Genomic DNA, 27,005 nt, shown 5'->3' with positions numbered 1-27,005 from the left:
TCGGGAGGGGCATATAGGTGGTAGAGTCTATGTATATAGATGATTTCTGGGGTAGCTGGCAAGGTTCTCCTTTCATGGCTCTTCATCTATTAAATCAATATGCTATACATTTATTTCATGCTGCTTTCTGTATGTTATGCTTAAAAACTTCTTAAGTTTTAAAAAATTAAGAAATTTTGCTCATTAAAAGATATCATTAAGAAAGTGAAAAGGTGGGGTGCTTGGGTGGCTCAGTAGATTAAACATCCAACTCTTGGTTTTGGCTCAGGTCATGATCTCATGGTTTGTGGGATCAAGCCACACATTGGGCTTTGCACTGCACTGACAGTGTGGAGCCTGCATGGGATTCTCTGTCTCCCTCTCTCTCTCTCTCTGCCCCTCCCTAACTTGTACTCTCTCTCTCAAAATAAATAAACAATAAAAAAAATCCTTTAAGAAGAAAGAAAGAAAGTGAAAAGGCAAGCCACAGAGTGGAAACAGATATGTGTGATATATGTATCTAATGAGGAACTCATATTTATAATATGTGAAGAACTCTTATGAATAAATAAAAAAGACACTAAATACACACTTCACCAAAAGGGGAGATGAAAATGGACAATTAACATTTGAAAATGGGCCCAATATCCATAGTCATAAGGCAAATATAGATTAAAGCCACAGTGTAATACAGGTACATACCCACCAGAATGGCTAAAGTGAATATGCTAAGTCTTCACAGCACTGGTGGCCGTGTAAATCGATACTGCCACTTAGAAAACAGTGTGGCAGTATCTACTAAGGTGAATGTATGCCAATCCTATGACCCACTCCCACTCTTAGGTATATAACAAGAAAAAATATACATATATATATATATATATATATATATATATATATATATGTATGTGTATTTACATATGAGCAGGAATGTTCTCAGCAACACTGTTTATAATAGCCTCAAACTGGTAACTACCCAAAGGTCTATCAATAGTAGAATGGAGGAATAAATTATGGTATATTCATGCAATGTAGTACTATACAGCCATGAGGATGGATGGACTACAATTACATAGAACAATACGTATAAATCTCACAAATGTAAGGTTGACAAAAGAAGTCAACAACAAAAGAGTACATAGTACATGGTTGAATTTGTATAAAATTCAAAAACAGGAAAAACTAATGAATAGTGTTGGAAGTCAAGACAGGGGTCAACCTTGATGAGGGATAGTACTTGAAGCAGGCCTCTTGGGGACTTCTGAAATGGTGGTAGTTTTCTGTTTCCTGATCAGGGCCATGATTACACAGATGTGCTCATTTTGTGAGAAGTCACTGAGTTTTATGCATGGTTCTGCATTTTTCTTTATATATGTTATTTCTATAATGTGTTCTTTAAAAAGGAGGGGAAAGGCCTGGATGATATTATGGTTGATGATATTATGTCACTGAGGAATCTGATTGACCTTCCAATTCTTTGTACATGACTTGTAAAAAACAAAACAAAACAAAACAAAACAAAAAGGAAGTAACTAGTAGAATGGAAATTGAAAGTAAAACTTTTAAACAACACATGGGGAAAGTGGGTGGAGGGGTATACAAGTAGAAACATTCTTTGGTTGAATACTCTTGATTTTTCTGTCTTAGTTCTCTATTATATTTTAAATAGAGCTGGGAGTAGGAATAAATGATAATGTTTGAAAACAATGAATTTATCAGATCACTTTCAAAGAGGAGGCTGGTGCTTTTATTCTGGCTGCACCAATTCTCAGCTCCTTTAGGAATACAGCCCACTAGGGGTACGTGGGTGGCTCAGTTCGTTAAGCGTTTGACTTAGGCTCAGGTCATGATCTCACAGCTCAGCAAGTGGGTTCCATCCCTGCATTGCGCTCTGCAGACAGCTCAAAGCCTGGAGCCTGTTTCAGATTCTGTGTCTCCCTCTCTCTCTCTGCCCCTCCCCCACTCACACTCTATCTCTCAAAAATAAATATTAAAAAAAAAAAAAAAAAAAAAAGGAATGGAGCCCACTGTCCTGGAGTGCTGAAATGGGCAGCAAGAAAGATAAATTCATTTTAGCTGTTTTTTTTTTTTCCAAAGGTATCTTCCAGCCCCTCCTCCAACATCGACCCAGGCAACTATGGTGAAGTGCATGATCTGATCACCCAGATACCCTCTCAAGTGCAGATACAAGATATTACTAAGGAGCTACACTGCCCACTGTGTAATGATTGGTTCCGTGATCCATTGATGCTAAGCTGTGGCCACAACTTCTGCCAGGCTTGTATCCAAAACTTTTGGAAGCAGCAAGCAAAGGAAACATTCTGTCCTGAGTGTAAGATGCTATGTCAATATAGCAACTGTACATTCAACCTTGTGCTAGAGAAGCTGGTAGAGAAGATTAAGAAGCTACCCTTACTCAAGGGCCATCCACAGTGCCCAGAGCATGGAGAGAACCTGAAACTATTCAGTAAGCCAGATGGGAAACTGATCTGCTTTCAATGCAAAGATGCTCGGTTGTCTGTGGGGCAGTCTAAAGATTTCCTGCAGATCTCTGATGCTGTCACTTTCTTCATGGTGGGTGAGCCCTGGGCCTTGAATAATGCCTTAGGAAAGCTGGGAAAAATCTTTTGTAGGGTTTCTTCTTTCTTTCAGCCCCACCCCTCTATTCAGATGATTATTAGTAAGCTTAGAAAATACAACATATCTTGCAACGTTCTTTCTCTAGAGTTGCTGATGATAGGAAACAACAGTGGAATAGCTCTAAGCCTACTCCCCCCTCCCCCAATCAAATATTTACTTACACTCTGCAATGACAGCACTCTACTAGACACTGGGTAGAATGTGGATGTACAAGATATTGCTCTTGTTATAAAACTCTTGAAATTTAGGCAAGTTCAAAATGAATAAAACAACAGAAGCAAGATATTCTACTATTGAGAGCTAAATTTCATCACATTTGTAATATTCATAAATATTTAGAATTTCAGAGAAGATTAGAGAAAACTGAAATAGGGGATGTGTGGTGAAGGAAAGCTTGAATTGGGAAATCATTTGCATTTTAATGGGCAGAAATGGGAAATGAGTGCTCTAAGTGATAATAATGTAAGTAAAAGTAGAGACAGTGAGAACAGTATAACTAGAGTAGAAAATGTGGAGTTCTATTACCTTCTTCAACCCCCTACAGTAAGCTAATAAGAGCATAAAACTAAATTTTTCTGCTGCTTGTTATATTCTTCACAATTCTTAGAAGAGACAGGAATTGTAGTTCAGGGTAAAGGAAAGATTTTTGCAGCAAGAGCTTGCTTTTTTTTTTTTTTTTTTTTTTTTCTTCTCACACTCCGGGGCTTTAGGAGAGATGTCCCTATGGTCCTTCATCTCCCAAGTTAGTGTGGATTAAGTCTGTGTGGTATTCCCAGGAGGAGCTCACCATCCACCAGGGTCAACTGGAGACAACACTGAAGGAACTTCAGTCTCTGAAGAATATGCAGAAAGATGCTATTGCTGCTTACAAGGTGAGAAGCAGGGCAGAGGGGCTATGAGATAGACCTGGAACACTTTCCTTGTAACTTCAGCCATGTGAGTGTAAAGGATACACTAAATGGCACCTGGGCTATAGCATTAGAAAATGGACACTGTAGGATGGAAGGAAATACAGCAGTGAAGTAAGTTCTCAATGGTTCTTCAACAGAGAGAGCACACTGAACTTTCCCATTATATGCTGATCCTTCTTATGTCCCCATCGCTAGGTGACTGTTCTGGGTTTGTGATGTGTCTGGTCTTTCCCTTTATATATGGCAAAATAAGGAATTTATCAGAAAAATGCACTAAGGATTGCTATGTCCAAAGAAATACCTTTCTTTTGAGTTTACAATCAGGCTACCTCTGATTGAAGGTCTCTTGGATTGCTGGTTTTTATCATCTGATTTGATCTTTCCTAGCTCCCCTCAAACTAAATAAATAAACTATTGCTGTTTTATATATACAGGGGATCTAGGACAATTAATAGTTAGAAACTTGGCAAAGCAGTCCCTGGGTTATGGGGCTAAACTGGGAGTTCTGTTTCTTCATTAATTATTCTATGGAGGAGGGTATTCTCTGGCATTTGGCATTGTACAGAAATATGCACAATGAGAGAAAGAAGAAGGATAGATGGAAATAATGTCTCCAGAGAATGTTGTTTCTGTTGTAAGAGTTTCTAGTTCAGCTATTACAGTCAACATTCATTCATTAAAAAAAAAAATTATTGAGTGGGTAAGGCATTATACTAGATACTATATTACACTAGGGTGGGAAACAGATTAATGGGATTGAGTGATCCCATCAATAGCAATAAAATGACAACTGTGATAATTACTATGAATGAAGGTAAAGCGTGCTACAAGAGCATATACATGAAGAACTAATTTAGGCTAGGGAAAGGGTATTCTCTGAAGAAATCACCTATTAAAAACTGAGAACCAGGGGCACCTGGGTGGCTCAGTCAGTTAAGTGTCCGACTTCAGCTCAGGTCATGAGCTCACTATTTGTGAGTTTGAGCCCCACATTGGGCTCTGTGCTGACAGTTCAGAGCCTGGAGCCTCCTTCAGATTCTGTGTCTCCCCCTCTCTCTGCCCCTCCCATGCTCATGCTCTGTCTTTCTCTGTCTCTCAATAATAAATAAACATTAAAAAAATTTTTTTAATTGAGAACTGAAGGATAAGTAACTTAGCCAAGGGAACTGATTGAGAGGAATATGAAGGAAGTGACCTGGAGAAGAATGTTCTATGAAGAGCAAAGAACATATGGAAAAGTCCTGATAGGAAACTAGTTGCTATGTTAAATAGAGAGAAGCTAATAAAATTAGATCATGGTAAGCAAAATGAGATTGAAGAGGTGGATATGGGCCCAATTATGTGGGCCCTTGGAGATAAATTAGGAATTTTGAACTTCATCCTATGAGAAGGCATTAAAGGGTTTAGATAGGACATGATTTCATCTTATTTTGAAAATATCAGTCCAGTGGCTGTGAGAAGAGAGACAATGACAGGATAATGGTTAGAAGGCTACTGCAGTAATCCCAGAGAATAGTGAGAGTGGCTTGGACAAGAGAAGCAGTGGAGATAGAAATAAACAGCTTTGGCATATACTTTGGAGATTGAAAAAAAAACAAAAACCTGGATGTGGTGACTGATTAGATGTGAGGGGTGAGTGGAAATGTCAAATAGGTAGTTGGATACAGGAATCTAGACCTTGGAAGTTGGTCTAGGATGGAAATAAGAAGTCAGCATACAGACTGATTTAAATCTGTGTGAGAAGAGGAGATTACCTAGAAAGAGAATGTAGAATGAGAAGGGGAAAGAGCCCAGGAAAAAAAAATCAAATAACTCTAATATTCAGAGCTTGGTTAGAGGATACAAAACCAACAAATAAGACTGAGAATTGTAGTGAAATAGGCAAAAGGAAGACTGGAGATGTGTGAGCTAGAGGATAGAGTGAATTTTAAGTGTGCCATTATAATGATGGACCATAGAATCCAACCTGGACAAAAGGGGACATGGAGACAGAGAAGATGATGAACAGAAATGGAGGGGGTCAATGAATAAGAGGTTTCAATGCTACCCAATAATTGTTTCTATAGAGGTATCTGACTAAGTGAGCATAATAAGTTAATTTTGGGGTTCCTGGGTATTTCAGTTGGTTAAGCGTCGACTCTTGATTTTGGCTCAGGCCATGACCTCATGGTCTGTCAGCTGAAGCCCCACATTAGGCTTTGTGCTGCCAACATGTGGAGCCTGCTTGGAATTCTCTCTCTCCTCTCTCTCTGTCCCTTCCCCTGCTCGTGATCGTGCACACGCTTTCTCTCTCAAAATAAATAAATAAACTTAAAAAAAAATTTTTTTAAAAGAAGTTAATTTTGGAGGTAGTGAAATGGCTGGGGATGATAAAGTTCTGTGTGATTAAAAGAATGAGTAGATACAGGGGAGATCACTAGAAATGATGAGGATAAGGATCTGAGAAGCCTGGATGTCAGATGGTTCACCGCTCAAGATGTTGCAGTTACCTGAGAAAAAGGGTGTTAAGTGTAGCAGTTATCAATTTCAGGGCTTCAGACATTGTCCATCTCCTGCTTCTTCTATGTTGTCTTGGTAGCAGAAGTGGCATCCACCCTCCCCCCAGCTCTGATTTCTAGATAAGAATAGTTCTTTCAGTCTCGTTATGGCCCCAGTCTGACAGCATCACTTGGTAGACACTGGTTTGTACTTCTGGGTAGGAAAGTACTATCATTCATTGCAGGATGTTTAACTAATTAATTAATCCCACAGCCTTATATGGCATTGGTTACCACCTCAGTACTGTAATAGGAACCTAAAGACCACTTTTGATGATTTCCTTCCTAAACTATTAAACTGACAGAAAAACAAAGTAAATCTCCCAAAGGATTCCTATTAGTATGGTTAAGTGATGATACTCAAGAGTCATTTTTATGCATTTTCCTGTTATGGTATTTCCCGCATTGTGTGAGTATTGATGGTGTGGGCCCCCATCCCCAAGAGCTAGTCTCGGTAATTACCATGGTGATGATCATGGAGGTTTCCAGGAAAACAAGCTACATCTGCAGCAACACATCTCCTTGGAGTTTCTAAAGCTACATCAGTTCCTGCACAGCAAAGAAAAGAACATTTTAAATGAGCTCCGAGAAGAGGGGAAAGCCTTGAACGAGGATATGGAGCTGAATCTGAACCAGCTTCAGGAACAGTGTCTCCTAGCCAAGGAGATGTTGGTGAGCATCCAGGCACGGATGGAACAGCAGGATCCCTTCGACTTTCTCAAAGTAAGACTCCATATTAACATAATTATGGGTACACCAGTTAGGGGAAAGAGGGTTGGAAAAGACATAGAAGCAGCTTTTCCCCACCAGGAGGGGAAAAAAAAGAACTGCTGTAGTGCCTTTAAGATTTTCTGGGAGAAATGCAGAAGGCTACTTTTGCCTTACACATAGTAGAAAGCTTTGCCTTCACCCTCCTAAAAAAAAGATAATAAATGCCATTAGTAATGGTATCTATTAATATTTTAATGTTTCTTCATAAAGAATTTTGAAGATTTGTTTCTCAAAAATAAGAATGTTGAAACTTAGATTGGCTTTCAATTGACCTGTTTGAAAGGTGTTTGCCAATATTTACTATCTGAAGCTTCACCTCCGAAGTGTCATTGATTATCACCTTAGCACTCAGAAGTTTACTTTGCCAGAGTAAGAGAAAGTGGCTTTGGGTCTGGAAAACCTACACTATTTTTCTCCTGAGACCATTTGGCAGTATAGGTAGAAATAGCCTAGCTATTAATTTCTCCCCTTGTTTCATGTAAAAGGCAACACTAGAAAATCAGAATAAGATAAGGCCAGTTTATCCTGGGTTAGATGAAGGATACCGATCAGAAAAGATATATGGAGGTTGGGATGAATTGGAATGGCAACATCCACACAGAATCTCAGTATTGATGATAAAATTCTGGTGGTGGCCAGTATCACCAAAGAAATTTCTGGAGTTGATGAGCAGGCATCTAATTTCTTTATTACTCCTTTTCTCTTCTAGGATATCACATCTCTCTTGGATAGGTAAGTGTTTCTATATGGTATTAATATCCTTCCTTCAGTTCCTGGAGGGTGTCTAAGAATAAGTGATTTATGTCCCCTGCAGCTTGGAACAAGGAACAAAGGTGCTGATGCCCAGAGAGCTTATCTCCAGAAAGTTGAACCCGGGCCTGTACAAAGGTCCCATCCAGTACATGATGTGGAGGGAAATGCAATCCTCTCTCTCTCCAGGTATCAGAGGGTCGTAGCTATTGGTTCCTGGGTCTCCTAATCTCTGTTTCTTCTGTGGGAACTCTTCTGTGGCCCTAATTAGTACAGTAAAACCTTGGATTGCAAGTAACTTGTTCAGTGAGTATTCTTCAAGACAAGCAAACATTTCTAATAAATTTTAACTTGATAAACAAGTGATGTCTTGCAATATGAGTAGTACGTGACACCAAATGTCACATGATCATAACTAAACCAATGGTTTCTCTCTCTCTCCTGTGTCTCTCTCTCTGTGGGATTGTGAGCAATTGTCAGTGCAATGCCACATTTCCATGAAATCCTCAAAAGGAGGCAAAAGCAAGTGTTATTGGATAGGTTCCTTGTTAAAGTTGCACAAAAAGAAAGACTCCATTGAGCCAATAGATAGCAGTGATTCTGTTAGTGATAGTGAAAGTCGTCCTACACAATAACCCTCCCCTTGTTTCCCTCACACCAGCCATGAAGGTTTTCAAAGGTAAATGCGGGTTAATTTGTTTATTTGTCTTTATGTTTTGTATTTTTTAAGTTTATTTATTTTTCAGAGAGACAGAGACAGTGTGAGTGGGGGAGGGATAGAGAGAGGGGGGAGAAAGAATCCCAAGCAGGCTCTGCACTGCAAAACAGAGCCCAAAGGGAGAGAGAGAGAGAAAATTCCAAGCAGGCTCCTCCCTGTCAGCACAGAGCCCAATGTGGGGCCCCAACCCACAAACCATGAGATGATGACCTGAGCTGAAGTCAGATGCTTAACTGACTGAGCCACCCAGGCGTCTCCCCACTGGTGTATTTTTAAATTTCAGTTATTGAGTTCTTCATCTCTGATTTTTTATATTTTCTATGTCTTTGTTGAAAGTCTCACTGAGATTCTCCACTCTTAAGTCCAATGAGTATCTTATGACCATTACTTTGAATTCTTTGCCAGGCATATTGTTTACCTCCATTTAATTTAGCTCCTTTGTGGTGATTTTGTCCTGTTCTTTCTTCTTCTTTTTTTCTTTTTAAGTTTTATTTATTTAAGTAATCTCCACACCCAACACAGAGCTTGAGCTCATGACTCCAAGATGAAGAATTGTACATTCTTCTGAATGAGCCAGCCAGGCACCCCTGTCCTATTCTTTCATTTGGGACACATTCCTCTGTCTCCTCATTTTGTCTAACTTTCTGTATTTGTTTCTATGTATTAGTAAAGTTAGTTATGTCTCCTGATCTTGAAAGTAGAGGTCTTTTTCTTAGAAGTCCTGTGGTGGCCTGTAGCACAATATCCCCTGTTTACCAGAAGCAGGAGCTTTAGGGGTGTCTCTATGGGGGTGCACCCCATTATTGTGGCTGAGCCTCATTTGCTTTCAGTTCAGTTGTCTTCATAGGCCTACTTTGCCCATTGTGGGCTGGGTTTGGCCCCTGTGATGTTAAGAGGCCAGTCTGGGGCCATCATGGGCTTGTAGTTGGGCAGTGTCAGCAGTCAGATCAGATGCCTGCCTTCAGCCTGTTTGCCAAGGCTGTGGTTGCACTGAATTTTAGGGTGCTCTCCCTGCCTTGTCCTCTGAGAGGCTTTTGTTGGTGGGTGGGACCTGCAGTCAGGCTAGATGTCTTCTGGGGCTATAGACACACTGATTGACAGGGCATTCTCTGCACTGCCAGTTACAAGGTTTGGCTGCTGGGACTGTAAGTTTACTGGTGTGTGTTGTTATCTTCCAATAAGGGCAATTTTAAATGAGTGGAATTTGGAGCGGGGGTGCCTGGGTGGCTCAGTCAGTTAAGCCTCTGACTCTTGACTTTGGCTTAGGTCATGATCTCATGGTTCATGAATTCGAGCCCTGCATTGGGCTCTGCACTGACAGCGGGGAGCCTGCTTGGGATTCTCTGTCTCCTCTTTCTCTGCCCCTCCCCAACTTATGCACGTGCTCTCTCTCTCTCTCAAAAATAAATAAACAAAACAAAACAAAAAAAAAGGGAAGAAAGAAAAAGAAATAACCTGAAACTTAAAAAAATAAGTAAATAAAAGGGTGGAATGGGTAGAAGTCATACTGTGAAGGGTTCAGGAGGGATTTGGAATGAGGCAGTAGTGAAGGGAATAGATCACTCACTTGCGAAGGTTCACTAAGAAGGGAGGATGTGAACATGGCAGCAGAGTTAAAAGAGGACTTAAAAAAATTATTTATTTTAAGTAATCTCTACACCCAACGTGAGGCTTGAACCCATGACCCTGAGATCAAGAGTTGCATGCTCTTCTGACTGAATCAGCCAGGCACCCCAAAAGAGGACATTTATAAAAAAAATTTTTTAATGTTTATTTATTTTTGAGAGACACAGTAACAGAGTGAGAGCAGGGGAGGGGCAGAGAGAGAGGGAGACACAGAATCCAAAGCAGGCTCCAGGCACTGGGCTATCAGCACAGAGCCCAACATGGGGCTTGAACCCACCAACTGTGAGATCATGACCTGAGCCAAAGCTGGACGCTTAACCGACTGAGCCACCCAGGTGCCCCAAAAGAGGGCTTTCTAAAACAGACTGAGGGAAAACAGCCTAAAGAAAGGCAGAAACAAATGGTATAAGACAGTGGATAACTGGTGGTAGTAGGGAAGAGTGAGTGAGATCTAGAAAGAGAAGTACTGACTTTCCTCAGTTTCCTCTGAAAATGGAGAGGAGATAAAATAGTAAAGGCAAACAATTTTCATCAGATGGAACTTGCAGTAGACATGGGACGAAATGAGGGATTCCTATAAGATGTACTACAATTTCTCTATGAAGCAGGAGAAGAAGTCATCTGCTGGCAGTGAGGAAGGAACAGATGTTTGAGGAGAGAGCCAAAAGTCTGAAATTGCTGTGAGAAACTGGAGAGAGTTTGATTTAGGAAATACAGTAATGGTGATGGTTGAGCACAAAGTGGAAATAATGAATCTGTAATAATATCTACACATGTACAATTTTGTGATTTTCCTCCAGCAGTGGTCAGGAATTGGCATTTGAATTTTGACAGCTGGATAGATCCAGAGTTGGAGAGTTACATGACAAATGCTGCAGATACAAGGTTAAAAATGATAAGGTTATTGGCAATAAAGCTGCCAATACTAAGCAGTTTAGGGAAGGATTTTAAGCCAGAAGGCAGACAGATCAGGATAGTAAGGAGAAATGAGGCACTAGAGTTGTTAATGAAGTCAAGTAATGGTTGTAGGGGGAGATGAGAGTGAGAAAATAAAATATAAGAGAATGGGATATCTGAGTTTAAGATTTTAGAGAATGGAGTCAAAAATCACTAGCAGTAAAGCCACGGATGTACAAGAATGGAAAAATGGCTATATCCAAAGGATAGTGAAATCCCTTGAGATGATGAGCTGGAGTTGGGATAGTGGTGTACAGTTAATCCAAAGCGCAGAGAATATAATCAGGAAGTCTGTACATAACAACATCAAATAGAGATAGAGAGTAACATGAGATGTAATGACAAGAGCCTCAAAAGAAGAGTGATTTTTACATGAGGATAAGGATTAGAGTAAGGATCTAGAAGTGGGGGTGGTGGCTCCTGGATCTCTGGCTCTGAATTTAGAAAACTAATAGTTTCATGGACTTTTCAAGTTGTATTTTTTGGAGAAGAAATAGTCAGGTTTCTGTTAAAGTAAGGAGGTGATAAGAGAATTCTGTAGAGTGGGGATACTGGAGAGTTACTTAGGGAGGGAGTTCTGAAGGGCAGAGTGGAAAGGGTTTGGTTGGAGCAATGGGAAGATGGGTGAAGGTACAGGAAGCAAAGAACAGAATAATGGGGATAAGAGTACATGGAGGGTAAATCATTGGATGAGTCTACATTATGGGTTTTGGCCAAGGATAACAGGAATATGAAACATGGTGGAATTAGTTAATGTCAAGGATTCAAATGGAACTCTGAAGTTTATTTATTTAACAAATAGTTACTTGAATACCCAGGAACAGTTCCCAATTTTGAAGGTATGTAAGGAAATAAAACAGATGAAGTCCCACCCTGTCAGAGATTACAGTCTAATGGAGGAAATGGACAATGATAACAGTAAGTAATGTCACACAGTGATAACCATTGTCAAGAAAGTCAAGTAAGGTACATTCAGTAAGTATTTATGAGCAAAAAGTAGGATAGGGTACAGACAGTGATGAATAGATGAACATGCTATTTTAGACAGAAGGGCCAGAAAAAAACCTCTTTGAAGAGGTAACTCCCCCTCCCTATGTTTCACTGTGGATATTTCCAAACATACAGAAAAGCTTAAAGAATTTTATAGTGAACATCACTATACCTACCTAGATTCTATCACTAACATCTTACTGAACTTGCATTAACAAAGGCTGGAATAAGGTGAAGGAGTGAACCACATGGGGAAAGAGTGTTTTCGGACAAGGAAAGAAAGTGTAAAGGCCCTAAAATCTGAATGAGTTTGATACATTCAAGGAACAGCCAAAAGCAAAAGTGATTGGATCAAAGTAAATAAGGGAGATGTGTATTAGGAGATGAGGTCACAGAGGTAGGTAAATCACGTAGGTCCTGTTTGCTCTGTAAGGACTCTGGATTTTATCTTGGGAGTGATGGAAAGTGTAAGAGTTGAGTAGGAGAACTGGATGATCTCATTCATATTTTGGCAGAATAGGTTGCGGATGGGCAAGAGTGGAGACAGGACAGTTAAAAAGCTATTGCAAATAGTTCCAGGCCAGCAGTATTTAAGAAATCATCTGTCTCTATATTCTGAGTAGGCTCAGATTACATTTTAAAGGTGGAGCTGACACAGAATTTACTGTTGGGTTGAATATGGTATGAGAAGAAAAGAGTGAAGGCAAAGCTGACTCCTAGGAATCTTCAGAGCTATGGCAGGTTGAGTTAGCTGGAGGTGTCAGAGGCTTGATGACAAAAGCAGACTAGGTTCTAAAAAGGTTGGTAAGAAGTCTGGATGGTACTTCCAAAGAAATCCAGTCCTTGCATTGGAAAGAGCAACAACTTAAGGTAAATGGGGATATGGGAGGGAGGGAAGATTCAGCCTATATGAAAAAAGTCAGGATTCTACAAAGTCTCTTGTTGGAAGAGAAATCCTTGGGATGATAAAAAATAAGACTCTGGCTTTTCTGGGAAGAGAGAGCTGGACTGGATTGATCTCACTTCCAAGGATAAATAAATCCATTAACAACAAATGTATGCATGTATGTATCTGTGTCCCTTATGTGAACATATTGTCTTTATGTTTCCTTTATCAAATTTTGCGCCAAGGTTTGATTATCTTACAACTAAAATTTATGTTTTCTTGCTGACATGCTTCCAACATCTTTTCATTTAGAAATTCCTTTTTATACTGCTGTCCACTTACTTGTCTAAACCAATGCTTATCAAATGGCCTGTGATGAGGACCAGTTTTTTTAATGTTTATTTATTTTTGAGAGAGAGAGAGAGAGAGAGAGAGCAAGTGGAGGAGGGACCACGAGGATGGGGAACAGAGGATCTGAAGTGGGCTCTGCGCTGACAGCTTCAGCACTGACAGCAACGAGTCCAGGGCTCAAAATCATAAAATGCCAGATCACAACCTTAGCCGAAGTTGGAAACCCAATCGATTGAGCCAGGTGCCCCAGGTGCCCCAAGGACCAGGTTTTAAAATCTCAACCTGTCATAGACTGATGTGTTTGTGGAACCGAGTATAAATTAATTACCTGAAAAAGTGGAATTTAAGAAAATTACGAAGTACAAGACTGGTTGTTTAATTATTAGATTCAACTGACGTAAAATTACTGTCAGATTGCTATGAAAATTTCTAAGAGCTTAACTCTTAATTTCTGTACTATTTTGTCCCAGACTGGTAACCAAACACTCTGAATAGCAGTGGCATAAACCACTCTACATCTCAAAAGTCCCACTATCTATTAAGCCAAATGTAAACTTCTCACCACTGTCCTCTAAACCCTTACCAGTTAGCTCAGACTTACCTGCCTGTAACAGGCAAGCCCTTACCTTCCCTCCCACATAAGCTACTGTTGTTATTCCTTTCTTGCCTTTGTTTACTCAATACATCCAGAATACATCTCACAGATGTTATATCATAACTGAAATGCTTTTTGTCCTTAGAAAGTTCTCCCAGGACAAACTTACCTAATTTTTATCCCATCAGCATTTGTATTTTCTTACATTTGGTAGAACATATTAATATTATTTGTATTGTTTTCTTTGTTACAGCATAAATTGGTTCAGAGTAAAGTCAGATTTTTACCACAAATTAAAAGATATCTAGAATACAGCCACATGGGTATAAAACAATAAAAAGTATTTAAGTGATTACCTGCCTACGAGTATATGTACATGGGAAGATAAATTACTGGTGTCTGTGTAAATACTGTCTTTTACTTGGGGAATTTATAGTCATCCATTTTCTCCCTATCCCTGCTTTATTTTCTTACTAGGCCTATCTCCATTAACTCTGGACCCTAAAACAGCTCACCCAAATCTGATGCTCTCCAAAAACCGAACCAGTGTGTGGCATGGTGACATTAAGCAGGTAATGCCTGATGATCCAGAGAGGTTTGACTCAAGTGTGGCTGTGCTGGGCTCAAAAGGCTTCACATCTGGGAAGTGGTACTGGGAAGTGGATGTGTCAAAGAAGACAAAATGGACAGTTGGAGTCGTCAGAGAATCCATCATTCGGAAGGGCAGCTGTCCTCTAACTCCTGAGCAAGGATTCTGGCTTTTAAGACTAAGGAACCAAACTGATCTAAAGGCTCTAGATTTGCCGTCATGCAGTCTAAAACTGACTAACAACCTCAATAAGGTGGGAATATACCTGGATTATGAAGGAGGACAGGTGTCCTTCTACAATGCTAAAACCATGACCCACATTTACACCTTCAGTAGCACTTTCATGGAGAAACTTTATCCCTACTTCTGTCCTTGCCTTAATGATGGTGGAGAGAATAAAGAACCATTGCATATCTTACATCCACAGTAATTACTCATACTATTGTGTAAATTCAGAGCGTTATTAAAGAGGTATTGAAATAGTTTACCAGTCTCACTGGTTTCTCTTCCCAATTTATGGGGAACTCTGGAATAATGAAGGAAAGATTCACAAACTAAATTCCATTCTCAGTGTCTTAAGTGGATTTCACTGGAGCTTTTCAAGACGTTATTCTAATTCTCTGGGGTCTTCTATGACAGGAGCCACTCTTCACGAGAATGATCATCACACTATTGTTACTGGGGCAAATTGCAACTTGAGTTTTGATGCTTGGGAACCCTTTTCAAACATGCCCAGAAATTCTATTATGCTGTCATTACTCTCAGCACAAGACTCTTAGTAGATAAATTTTCAGAAATGTCCTCTTCTTCCTATTTAATTATCTTTTAATATACAATTTGCAATACAGTTCTTTTCTAGAACTTGTTACCGTAGTTTTTAAAAAACTGCTCCAGAAATTTATAGAAAAAATAGGAAACGGTCTGGGCTAGTTTATAATCTTGTCTCGAATTCTCTCAAGATAGTTTTTGGTCCAATGAGCCTGACTCTCTTGGTCTCTTTTTCTTGCTTTAATCTATCTTCGGGAGTACTTGTTCCATACTCAAATACATTTAAGTATTTCAGAGTACTTTTGACTATGTCCTTTTCATCATTCCTGCCTATAGTTTATTTATTTATTATTATTTTTTAATGTTTATTTACTTATTTTGAGAGAGAGCGAGCAAGTGGGAGAAGGAGCAGAAAGAGAGGAGAGAGAAAAAAAAGAGGTTCATCTAAGGATGAATCCTAATCAGGCTCTGCATTAACAGCATGGATCCCGATGCGGGGTCTGATCCCACAAACCATGAGATCATGACCAGAGCCAAAATCAAGAGTTGGACGCTCAAATGACTGAGCCCGCCAGACTCCCCTCATCATTCCTGCCTATAATTTAAATATTAATACTTTTTATCTTATTCTCTCTAGTATATTCATCCTCCAGTGTGTTCCTTCTAAGTCTAAAGCTCTTAGCATCACTTATCTCAGCAGTACTCTTGATGAACCATCCCTTCTTTTCCTTTGAAGTCCCATCTAAATGGGCTTCATCCTCTATATCTAAAAGGCTTTTTTTTTGGGGGGGGGGGAGGTTATTTAGGACCTGCAGTACTGGCCCTTTAAAATTACAATTAGCACAACTCTTTGGCAGGGTAAAAGCCCCCTGTCTTATCAATCACATTGGGAAGGACACACACATGCCATAGGTAATATTCCTGCAGTGTTGGCAATACATATACAATATAATCATATTATAGCTGCTGATTTGGGTAAACAGTCATGACATTATGATGGTTATTTTTAAGAAATTACTTAAAAAAATAAGTCCATTTCAATCAGAATGTAATAAGGACTTGTTTTGTGCCTGAAACCTCACTAGATTTTTTGAAGCATGAACCCCAATGTTTATAGCAGTGCTATCAACAATAGCCAAAGTATGGAAAGAGCCCAAATGTCCCTTAACTGATGAATGGATAAAGCAGATGTGATAAATACACACACAGACACACACAATGGAATAGTACTCAGTGATGAAAAAGAATGAAATCTTGCCATTTGCAACAACATGGATGGGACCAGAGGGTATTATGCTAAGCAAAATAGTCAGAGAAAGACAGATATCATATATTTCACTCATATGTGGAATTTGAAAAATCAACAGATGAACATAGGGGAAGGGAAGGAAAAATAAGATAAAAACAGGGAGGCAAACCATAAGAGACTCTCAAATACAGAGAACAAACTGAGGGTTGATAGAGGGGAGGTGGATGGAGGGATGGGTTGAATGTGTGATGGGCATTAAGGAGGGCACTTTTGGGGATGAGCACTGGGTGTCATATGTAAGAGATACATCGCTGGGTTCTATCCCTGAAGCTAAAACTATACTGTATGTTAACTAACTTGAATTTAAATTTAAAAAAAAAAAGGAAGCATTAAAAAAAAAAGGTTCATTTAAGGAGACTTAAATTCATAAGCTTGGACCCCACCCAAGACCAATTAAATAAAAATCTCTAGCAGGTGGAGTCTGGGCATTTATAGGTCTAAAAGATCTCAGATAAAGAGCACCTGGCTGGCTCAGTTGATGGAGTGTATGACTCTTGATTTCAGGGTTGTAAGTTCAAGACCCACATTGGCTGTAGAGATTACTTAAAGATAAAATCTTTTAAAAATGTAAATAAAGGGGCGCCTGGATGGCTCAGTCGGTTGGGCGTCTGACTTCGGGTCAGGTCATGATCTCGCGGTCGGTGAGTTCAGGCCCCACATTGGGCTCTGGGCTGACAGCTCAGAGCCTGGAGCCCGTTTCGGATTCTGTGTCTCCCTCTCTCTCTGACCCTCCCCTGCTCATGCTCTGTCTCTCTCTGTCTCAAAAATAAATAAATGTTAAAAAAAAAAGTTTAAAAAAAAGTAAATAAAAATAAAAGCTCTCAGGTGATTTTAATGTCAGCTAGGACAGAGAACTGTTGAACTACCAAAACTTTTTTTCATCTTTATTTAGAAAAATTCATGGCAAGTGGTGGGGGGTGCCTGGGTGGCTCAGTCGGTTGAGCGTCCGACTTCGGCTCAGGTCATGATCTTGTGGTCTGTGGGTTCCAGCCCCGCGTCAGGCTCCGTGCTGACAGCTCAGAGCCTGGAGGCCTGCTTTGGATTCTGTGTCTCCCTCTCTCTCTGCCCTTCCCCCGTTCATGCTCTGTCTCTCAATCTCTCTGTCTGTCAAAAATAAATAAACATTAAAAAAAAATTTTAAAAGAAAAATTCATGGGGGGCACCTGGGTGGTTCAGTTGGTTGAATGTCTGACTTTGGCTCAGATCATGATCTCACAGTTTGTGAGTTCGAGCCCCACATTAGGCTCCTGCTGTCAGTATGGAATCTACTTTGGATCCTGGATCCTCTTTCCCCCTCTCTTTCTGCCCCCCCCCCCACTTGCACACACACACACACACACACACACACACACTCTCTCTCTCTCTCTCTCTCTCTCAAAAATAAACATTAAAAAAATTTAAAAAAAGAAAAATTCAAACTTATAGAAAAACTGCACATTTGTATGATAAACTCTCCTATATTCTCCACCCAGATTTATCAATTATTAGTATTTTGCCACATTTTCTTATTCACTCTCCCTCACATCCATCCCATATGATTTTGGGTGTATAGTGTATAGTATGGCTAATGTTATTATTGCTGAGCAACTTCAGATTAAGTTACAGGCATTAACTTAATTAACTGTTAATTAACATTAACAGTCCATTTAGGACTCTTATTCCTAAATATTTCAGTAAGTATCTCCTACAAACCAAGACACTCTCTTTTTTTTTTAAAAGTAAGCTCTTTGCCCAATGTGGGGCTTGAACTCACAATCCCGAGACCAAGAGTCACATACTCTAACTAAGACAGCCAGGTGCCCCCAAGGTACTCTTTTACATAAACACAGTACTAAATTATCATATTCAGAAAATTTAACATTGACTTGGTACTACTTACTAGCTAATATATAGTCCATATTCAAGAAGTAAATATTTCCTTTTTTATTTAAAAAAAAAAATTTTTTTAACGTTTATTTATTTTCCAGACAGAGAGAGAGACACAGCATGAACGGGGGAGGGGCAGAGAGAAAGGGAAACACAGAATCGGAAGCAGGCTCCAGGCTCTGAGCCATCAGCCCAGAGCCCGACGCGGGGCTCGAACCCGCGGACCGCGAGATCGTGACCTGAGCCGAAGTCGGATGCTTAACCGACTGAGCCACCCAGGCGCCCCAATATTTCCTTTTTTAAAAAGTAATTCTTTGGCCATCCAAGAGGCTGGCCCGATCCGGACACCTCATCAGTATAGGCCGGGAGACTGGGTCTACGTCAAGAGGCACCACCAAGAGACTCTCGAGCCGCGCTGGAAGGGACCCTACATCGTGGTGTTGACAACCCCCACCACTCTCAAGGTAGACGGCATCGCGACCTGGGTCCATCACACCCACGCTCGGCCAGCGGACCCCTCCTCCATCCGGAAGGACGTAGTCACGCGATGGGCCATCAGTCGGGACCAACACAGCCTGCTCAAGCTCAAGCTACAGCGCATTCGGCCCACCTAATATTGCTTGTGTAAAAACGGCATTCCATGCCAGGCCTGAAATGTTCCAAAGCTCAGTTCGTTTTAGGAGGTTCCGGAAGATGGCGGCGTAGGAGGACGCGGAACTCACAGCGCGTCCTGCCGATCACTTAGATTCCACCTACACCTGCCTAAAGAACCCAGAAAACCGCCAGAGGATTAGCAGAAGGGAGTCTCCGGAGTCAAGCGCAGACTAGAGGCCCACGGAAGAGGGTAGGAAGGGCGGCGAGGCGGTGCGCGCTCCACGGACTGGCGGGAGGGAGCCGGGGCGGAGGGGCGGCTCGCCGGCCAAGCAGAGCCCCCGAGTCTGGCTGGCAAAAGCCGAGGGGCCGGACGGACTGTGTTCCAAAAGCAAGCGCGACTTAGCGTCTGGGAGGTCATAAGTTAACAGCTCTGCTCGGAAAGCGGGAAGGCTGGAGGACAAAGGGAGGGAGAGCTGCTGAGCCCCCGGACGGCAGAGCTCAGCTTGGCGGGGAACAAAGGCGCCAGCGCCATCTCCCCCGCCCATCCCCCAGCCAAAATCCCAAAGGGAACCAGTTCCTGCCAGGGAACTTGCTCGCTCCGCGCAAACACCCAACTCTGTGCTTCTGCGGAGCCAAACCTCCGGCAGCGGATCTGACTCCCTCCCGCTGCCACAGGGCCCCTCCTGAAGTGGATCACCTAAGGAGAAGCGAGCTAAGCCTGCCCCTCCAGCCCCCGTGCACCTTGCCTACCCACCCCAGCTAATACGCCAGATCCCCAGCAACACAAGCCTGGCAGTGTGCAAGTAGCCCAGACGGGACACGCCACCCCACAGTGAATCCCGCCCCTAGGAGAGGGGAAGAGAAGGCACACACCAGTCTGACTGTGACCCCAGCGGTGGGCTGGGGGCAGACATCGGGTCGGACTGCGGCCCCGCCCACTAACTCCAGTTATACACCACAGCACAGGGGAAGTGCCCTGCAGGTCCTCACCACGCCAGGGACTCTCCAAAATGACCAAACGGAAGAATTCCCCTCAGAAGAATCTCCAGGAAATAACAACAGCTAATGAACTGATCAAAAAGGATTTAAATAATATAACAGAAAGTGAATTTAGAATAATAGTCATAAAATTAATCGCTGGGCTTGAAAACAGTATACAGGACAGCAGAGAATCTCTTGCCACAAAGATCGAGGGACTAAGGAACAGTCACGAGGAGCTGAAAAACGCTTTAAACGAAATGCAAAACAAAATGGAAACCACGATGGCTCGGCTTGAAGAGGCAGAGGAGAGAATAGGTGAACTAGAAGATAAAGTTATGGAGAAAGAGGAAGCTGAAAGAAAGAGATAAAAAAATCCAGGAGTATGAGGGGAAAATTAGAGAACTAAGTGATACACTAAAAAAAAATAATATACGCATAATTGGTATCCCAGAGGAGGAAGAGAGAGGGAAAGGTGCTGAAGGGGTACTTGAACAAATTATAGCTGAGAACTTCCCTGAACTGGGGAAGGAAAAAGGCATTGAAATCCAAGAGGCACAGAGAACTCCCTTCAGACGTAACTTGAATCGATCTTCTGCACGACATATCATAGTGAAACTGGCAAAATACAAGGATAAAGAGAAAATTCTGAAAGCAGCAAGGGATAAACGTGCCCTCACATATAAAGGGAGACCTATAAGACTCGTGACTGATCTCTCCTTTGAAACTTGGCAGGCCAGAAAGGCTTGGCACGATATCTACAGTGTGCTAAACAGAAAAAATATGCAGCCGAGAATCCTTTATCCAGCAAGTCTGTCATTTAGAATAGAAGGAGAGATAAAGGTCTTCCCAAACAAACAAAAACTGAAGGAATTTGTCACCACGAAACCAGCCCTACAAGAGATCCTAAGGGGGATCCTGTGAGACAAAGTACCAGAGACATCACTACAAGCATAAAACATACAGACATCACAATGACTCTAAACCCATATCTTTCTATAATAACACTGAATGTAAATGGATTAAATGCGCCAACTAAAAGACATAGGGTATCAGAATGGATAAAAAAACAAGACCCATCTATTTGCTGTCTACAAGAGACTCATTTTAGATCTGAGGACACCTTTAGATTGAGAGTGAGGGGATGGAGAACTATTTATCATGCTCCTGGAAGCCAAAAGAAAGCTGGAGTAGCCATACTTATATCAGACAAACTAGACTTTAAATTAAAGGCTGTAACAAGAGATGAAGAAGGGCATTATATAATACTCACAGGGTCTATCCACCAGGAAGAGCTAACTATTATAAATGTCTATGCGCCAAATACCCGAGCCCCCAGATATATAAAACAATTACTCATAAACATAAGCAACCTTATTGATAAGAATGTGGTCATTGCAGGGGACTTTAACACCCCACTTACAGAAATGGATAGATCATCTAGACACACAGTCAATAAAGAAACAAGGGCCCTGAATGATACATTGGATCAGATGGACTTGACAGATATATTTAGAACTCTGCATCCCAAAGCAACAGAATATACTTTCTTCTCGAGTGCACATGGAACATTCTCCAAGATAGATCATATACTGGGTCACAAAACAGCCCTTCATACGTTTACAAGAATTGAAATTATACCATGCATACTTTCAGACCACAATGCTATGAAGCTTGAAATCAACCACAGGAAAAAGTCTGGAAAACCTCCAAAAGCATGGAGGTTAAAGAACACCCTACTAACGAATGAGTGGGTCAACCAGGCAATTAGAGAAATTAAAATATATATGGAAACAAATGAAAATGAAAATACAACAATCCAAACGCTTTGGGATACAGCGAAGGCAGTCCTGAGAGGAAAATACATTGCAATCCAGGCCTATCTCAAGAAACAAGAAAAATCCCAAATACAAAATCTAACAGCACACCTAAAGGAAATAGAAGCAGAACAGCAAAGGCAGCCTAAACCCAGCAGAAGAAGAGAAATAATAAAGATCAGAGCAGAAATAAACAATATAGAATCTAAAAAAACTGTAGAGCAGATCAACGAAACCAAGAGTTGGTTTTTTGAAAAAATAAACAAAATTGACAAACCTCTAGCCAGGCTTCTCAAAAAGAAAAGGGAGATGACCCAAATAGATAAAATCATGAATGAAAATGGAATGATTACAACCAATCCCTCAGAGATACAAACAATTATCAGGGAATACTATGAAAAATTATATGCCAGCAAATTGGACAACCTGGAAGAAATGGACAAATTTCTAAACACCCACACTCTTCCAAAACTCAATCAGGAGGAAATAGAAAGCTTGAACAGACCCATAACCAGCGAAGAAATTGAATCGGTTATCAAAAATCTCCCAACAAGTAAGAGTCCAGGACCAGATGGCTTCCCAGGGGAGTTCTACCAGACATTTAAAGCAGAGATAATACCTATCCTTCTCAAGCTATTCCAAGAAATAGAAAGGGAAGGAAAACTTCCAGACTCATTCTATGAAGCCAGTATTACTTTGATTCCTAAACCAGACAGAGACCCAGTAAAAAAAGAGAACTACAGGCCAATATCCCTGATGAATATGGATGCAAAAATTCTTAATAAGATACTAGCAAATCGAATTCAACAGCATATAAAAAGAATTATTCACCATGATCAAGTGGGATTCATTCCTGGGATGCAGGGCTGGTTCAACATTCGCAAATCGATCAACGTGATACATCACATTAACAAAAAAAAAGAGAAGAACCATATGATCCTGTCAATCGATGCAGAAAAGGCCTTTGACAAAATCCAGCACCCTTTCTTAATAAAAACCCTTGAGAAAGTCGGGATAGAAGGAACATACTTAAAGATCATAAAGGCCATTTATGAAAAGCCCACAGCTAACATCATCCTCAACGGGGAAAAACTGAGAGCTTTTTCCCTGAGATCAGGAACACGACAGGGATGCCCACTGTCACCGCTGTTGTTTAATATAGTGCTGGAAGTTCTAGCATCAGCAATCAGACAACAAAAGGAAATCAAAGGCATCAAAATTGGCAAAGATGAAGTCAAGCTTTCGCTTTTTGCAGATGACATGATATTATACATGGAAAATCCGATAGACTCCACCAAAAGTCTGCTAGAACTGATACATGAATTCAGCAAAGTTGCAGGATACAAAATCAATGTGCAGAAATCAGTTGCATTCTTATACACTAACAATGAAGCAACAGAAAGACAAATGAAGAAACTGATCCCATTCACAATTGCACCAAGAAGCATAAAATACCTAGGAATAAATCTAACCAAAGATGTAAAAGATCTGTATGCTGAAAACTATAGAAAGCTTATGCAGGTAATTGAAGAAGATATAAAGAAATGGAAAGACATTCCGTGCTCATGGATTGGAAGAATAAATATTGTCAAAATGTCAATACTACCCAAAGCTATCTACACATTCAATGCAATCCCAATCAAAATTGCACCAGCATTCTTCTCGAAACTAGAACAAGCAATCCTAAAATTCATATGGAACCACAAAAGGCCCCGAATAGCCAAAGTAATTTTGAAGAAGACCAAAGCAGGAGGCATCACAATCCCAGACTTTAGCCTCTACTACAAAGCTGTCATCATCAAGACAGCATGGTATTGGCATAAAAACAGACACATAGACCAATGGAATAGAATAGAAACCCCAGAACTAGACCCACAAACATATGGCCAACTCATCTTTGACAAAGCAGGAAAGAACATCCAATGGAAAAAAGACAGTCTCTTTAACAAATGGTGCTGGGAGAACTGGACAGCAACATGCAGAAGGTTGAAACTAGACCACTTTCTCACACCATTCACAAAAATAAACTCAAAATGGATAAAGGACCTGAATGTGAGACAGGAAACCATCAAAACCTTAGAGGAGAAAGCAGGAAAAGACCTCTCTGACCTCAGCCGTAGCAATCTCTTACTCGACACATCCCCAAAGGCAAGGGAATTAAAAGCAAAAGTGAATTACTGGGACCTTATGAAGATAAAAAGCTTCTGCACAGCAAAGGAAACAACCAACAAAACTAAAAGGCAACCAACGGAATGGGAAAAGATATTTGCAAATGACACATCGGACAAAGGGCTAGTATCCAAAATCTATAAAGAGCTCATCAAACTCCACACCCGAAAAACAAATAACCCAGTGAAGAAATGGGCAGAAAACATGAATAGACACTTCTCTAAAGAAGACATCCGGATGGCCAACAGGCACATGAAAAGATGTTCAACGTCGCTCCTTATCAGGGAAATACAAATCAAAACCACACTCAGATACCACCTCACGCCAGTCAGAGTGGCCAAAATGAAGAAATCAGGAGACCATAGATGCTGGAGAGGATGTGGAGAAACAGGAACCCTCTTGCACTGTTGGTGGGAATGCAAATTGGTGCAGCCGCTCTGGAAAGCAGTGTGGAGGTTCCTCAGAAAATTAAAAATAGACCTACCCTATGACCCAGCAATAGCACAGCTAGGAATTTATCCAAGGGATACAGGAGTACTGATGCATAGGGGCACCTGTACCCCAATGTTTATAGCGGCACTCTCAACAATAGCCAAATTATGGAAAGAGCCTAAATGTCCATCAACTGATGAATGGATAAAGAAATTGTGGTTTATATACACAATGGAATACTACGTGGCAATGAGAAAAAATGAAATATGGCCTTTTGTAGCAACATGGATGGAACTGGAGAGTGTGATGCTAAGTGAAATAAGCCATACAGAGAAAGACAGATACCATATGGTTTCACTCTTATGTGGATCCTGAGAAACGTAACAGAAACCCATGGGGGAGGGGAAGGAAAAAAAAAAAAAAAAAAAAAAAAGAGGTTAGAGTGGGAGAGAGCCAAAGCATAAGAGACTGTTAAAAACTGAGAACAAACTGAGGGTTGATGGGGGGTGGGAGGGAGGGCAGGGTGGGTGATGGGTATTGAGGAGGGCACCTTTTGGGATGAGCACTGGGTGTTGTATGGAAACCAATTTGACAGTAAATTTCATATATTAAAAAATAAAAAAAAAATAAAAAAAAATAAAAAAGTAATTCTTTTTATAAATTTATTTATTTATTTATTTATTTATTTATTTATTTATTTAGAGAGGAAGGGAGGGAGGGAGAATCCCAAACAGGCTCCATGCTGTCGGAACAGAGCCTGACTTAGGGTTCCAACTCACAAACCATGAGATCATGACATGAGCTGAAATCAAGAGTCTGATGCTTAACTGACTGGGCCACCCAGGTGCCCAAGAAGCAAAGTTTTCTAATGATAGGGTTTTAGACACAGTGGTAGAGAATTTCAATTAGTATGACAAAGAGTTTGAGGGATAAAATGGGGCCTAGCTCCTATCCATTAAGTCATATATAGAGTTCTAGATCACTGGTATCTGAAGTCTGTCCTTGGGGATAGACAAGTACTATAGAATTCGGAGAAAGGGAAGGTCAATATTTACCAAAATAGAAGGAGAAAATTCTAAAGAAAAGTTACACTTATGTTGGAGATAATAAAAGATGACTAGGAATGAATTAAAATTCTAATCTGAATTTGGAAAATATATTTCTTAAAAATGTTTTTTTTGTGGTGATGGTGGCATAGTTATATAAATATACTAGAAATTAGTGAACAGTACACTAATAATGGGCAGATTTTATGGGATGTATATTATACCACAATAATGTAAAGCTGTTTTTTAAAAAAGAGAAAGAAAAAAATGAATATTTTTTTTCAAAGGATAGACCACAGGTGTATACATATTTTCCACTATCTATAAGTATTCACTTTAATACTTTTTCTAACATACTACGTCACCTCTCTAGCATTTATCTTAACATAGATGACACAAATTTATTTTCCCAGTTTCCCCAGATAATTGGTTATTCTGTACTGAATAGTTTGAACAATCCTTCTATGTAGAACTCAGATTATAATTAAAACCTTCTATGAGTATGAATCATAAAACACCAATATGAGACTTCCCTGCTAGAAAGAGATTCTGAATGTTATTCACTGAGAAGTGTGATTAGGGCTATATTGTTTTATCCCAGGCTACAAATGAGACTGCTAGTAACAAAAATAAGTAGAAGGTAAAGTCAGTATGTTAGGATTCACTGAGGTGAGAACCTTAAAAGGAGAACACCTTGCACTTTTCTGTGACTAATTGACTTTTAAAATAGCAGTGGCGATATCATTGCACAGTTATATAATGTAGCTATGATACAGGAGAAGAAAAAGTTAGTAATACTGGATTACCAAGTATTTCCAAGGAAAAGATGCTCTGGACAAACTTATTTTTCAGATGAATAAATGTGATTTACTTAAGGCCAAGTATCTGTTTAACTACTTTAGATAAAATCCTCCTAAGTTGACTTTCTTGATTATTTTTAAAAATTAAATTATAAAATACACACAAGAGAGCATATATAACATATGCGTAATTTAGAGAATAATAATAAAAAAAAAAACTCCCACTAATTGACCATCTAGTTTTGGAAACAGAATAACATGAAAACCTTTTAAGGCCCCCTGTGTGCCTCTCTTGGCTCTGGGGTAATCATTATCCTACATTTTGTATCTGGTTTTTTACTTTTTGAAAATAATTCATAGGTATATTTTCAACAAATGTTCTATTTAGTTCTTTCTATATACTACATATATATGTATCCCTAAAAAGGAAGTTTCATTATGCCTGTTTTTTGTACTTTAAATGAATGGAATCATGTTGTATGTATTCCTTATCTTTTTCAAAATCCAAAATTATGTTGTATTCCATTTTATGAAAATACAACAGTTTAAATACCCTAGCTACTGTTGATAAATAAGTGGTTGTTTCTAGTTTTGTTTTTGGTTGTTGCTGTTACTTTAGTAACAATGTCGCCATAAACATTATTATACAAAGTATAAGGGTAAACAGCAACAAGAGTTTCTCAAGGTATATATCTAATAAATGCTAACATAGGGTATGCACATCTTCAAGTAAGGAGTGCTAAATTGTTGGTCAAAGTGACTGCCAATTTACATTCCCACTCCAAGTGGGAGTTCCCATTACTATATGTCTTTGCTAACTCAATTTTTATCAGTAAAGTGGGTACATAATGGTATCTTGTAGTTTTAGTTTGCATTTCCCTAATTATCCCCGTGGTTGAGAATATTTTTCTAAGTTTACTGGCCAC

The 27,005-nt window shown here is 40.1% G+C and overlaps 1 protein-coding gene across 7 annotated transcripts in view; it reads left to right on the top strand.

The window, feature by feature from the left end:
• TRIM69 (tripartite motif containing 69) overlaps positions 1 to 14,785 on the top strand; it is a 37,648-nt gene extending 22,863 nt beyond the window's left edge. For 3 of the 7 annotated variants that reach the window (XM_042942153.1, XM_042942158.1, XM_042942159.1), the window contains exons 2-7: positions 2,077 to 2,553; positions 3,330 to 3,491; positions 6,557 to 6,790; positions 7,548 to 7,570; positions 7,653 to 7,777; positions 14,189 to 14,785. In XM_042942153.1, coding sequence (XP_042798087.1) covers positions 2,077 to 2,553; positions 3,330 to 3,491; positions 6,557 to 6,790; positions 7,548 to 7,570; positions 7,653 to 7,777; positions 14,189 to 14,730 — 1,563 coding nt within the window. In that variant the 3' untranslated portion in view covers positions 14,731 to 14,785. Of the gene's footprint in view, positions 1 to 2,076; positions 2,554 to 3,329; positions 3,492 to 6,548; positions 6,791 to 7,547; positions 7,571 to 7,652; positions 7,778 to 14,188 lie in introns of those variants that run through there. The other 4 variants (XM_042942154.1, XM_042942157.1, XM_042942155.1 and 1 more) reach the window with 4 other exon arrangements.
• Positions 14,786 to 27,005: the final 12,220 nt, after the last annotated feature.

The sequence above is a fragment of the Panthera leo genome, chromosome B3 (assembly GCF_018350215.1).
Source record: "Panthera leo isolate Ple1 chromosome B3, P.leo_Ple1_pat1.1, whole genome shotgun sequence".
NCBI classification, from domain to species: domain Eukaryota; kingdom Metazoa; phylum Chordata; class Mammalia; order Carnivora; family Felidae; genus Panthera; species Panthera leo.
Note: the sequence above shows the minus strand (reverse complement) of the source record. Positions and strands in the feature narration are given on the sequence as shown.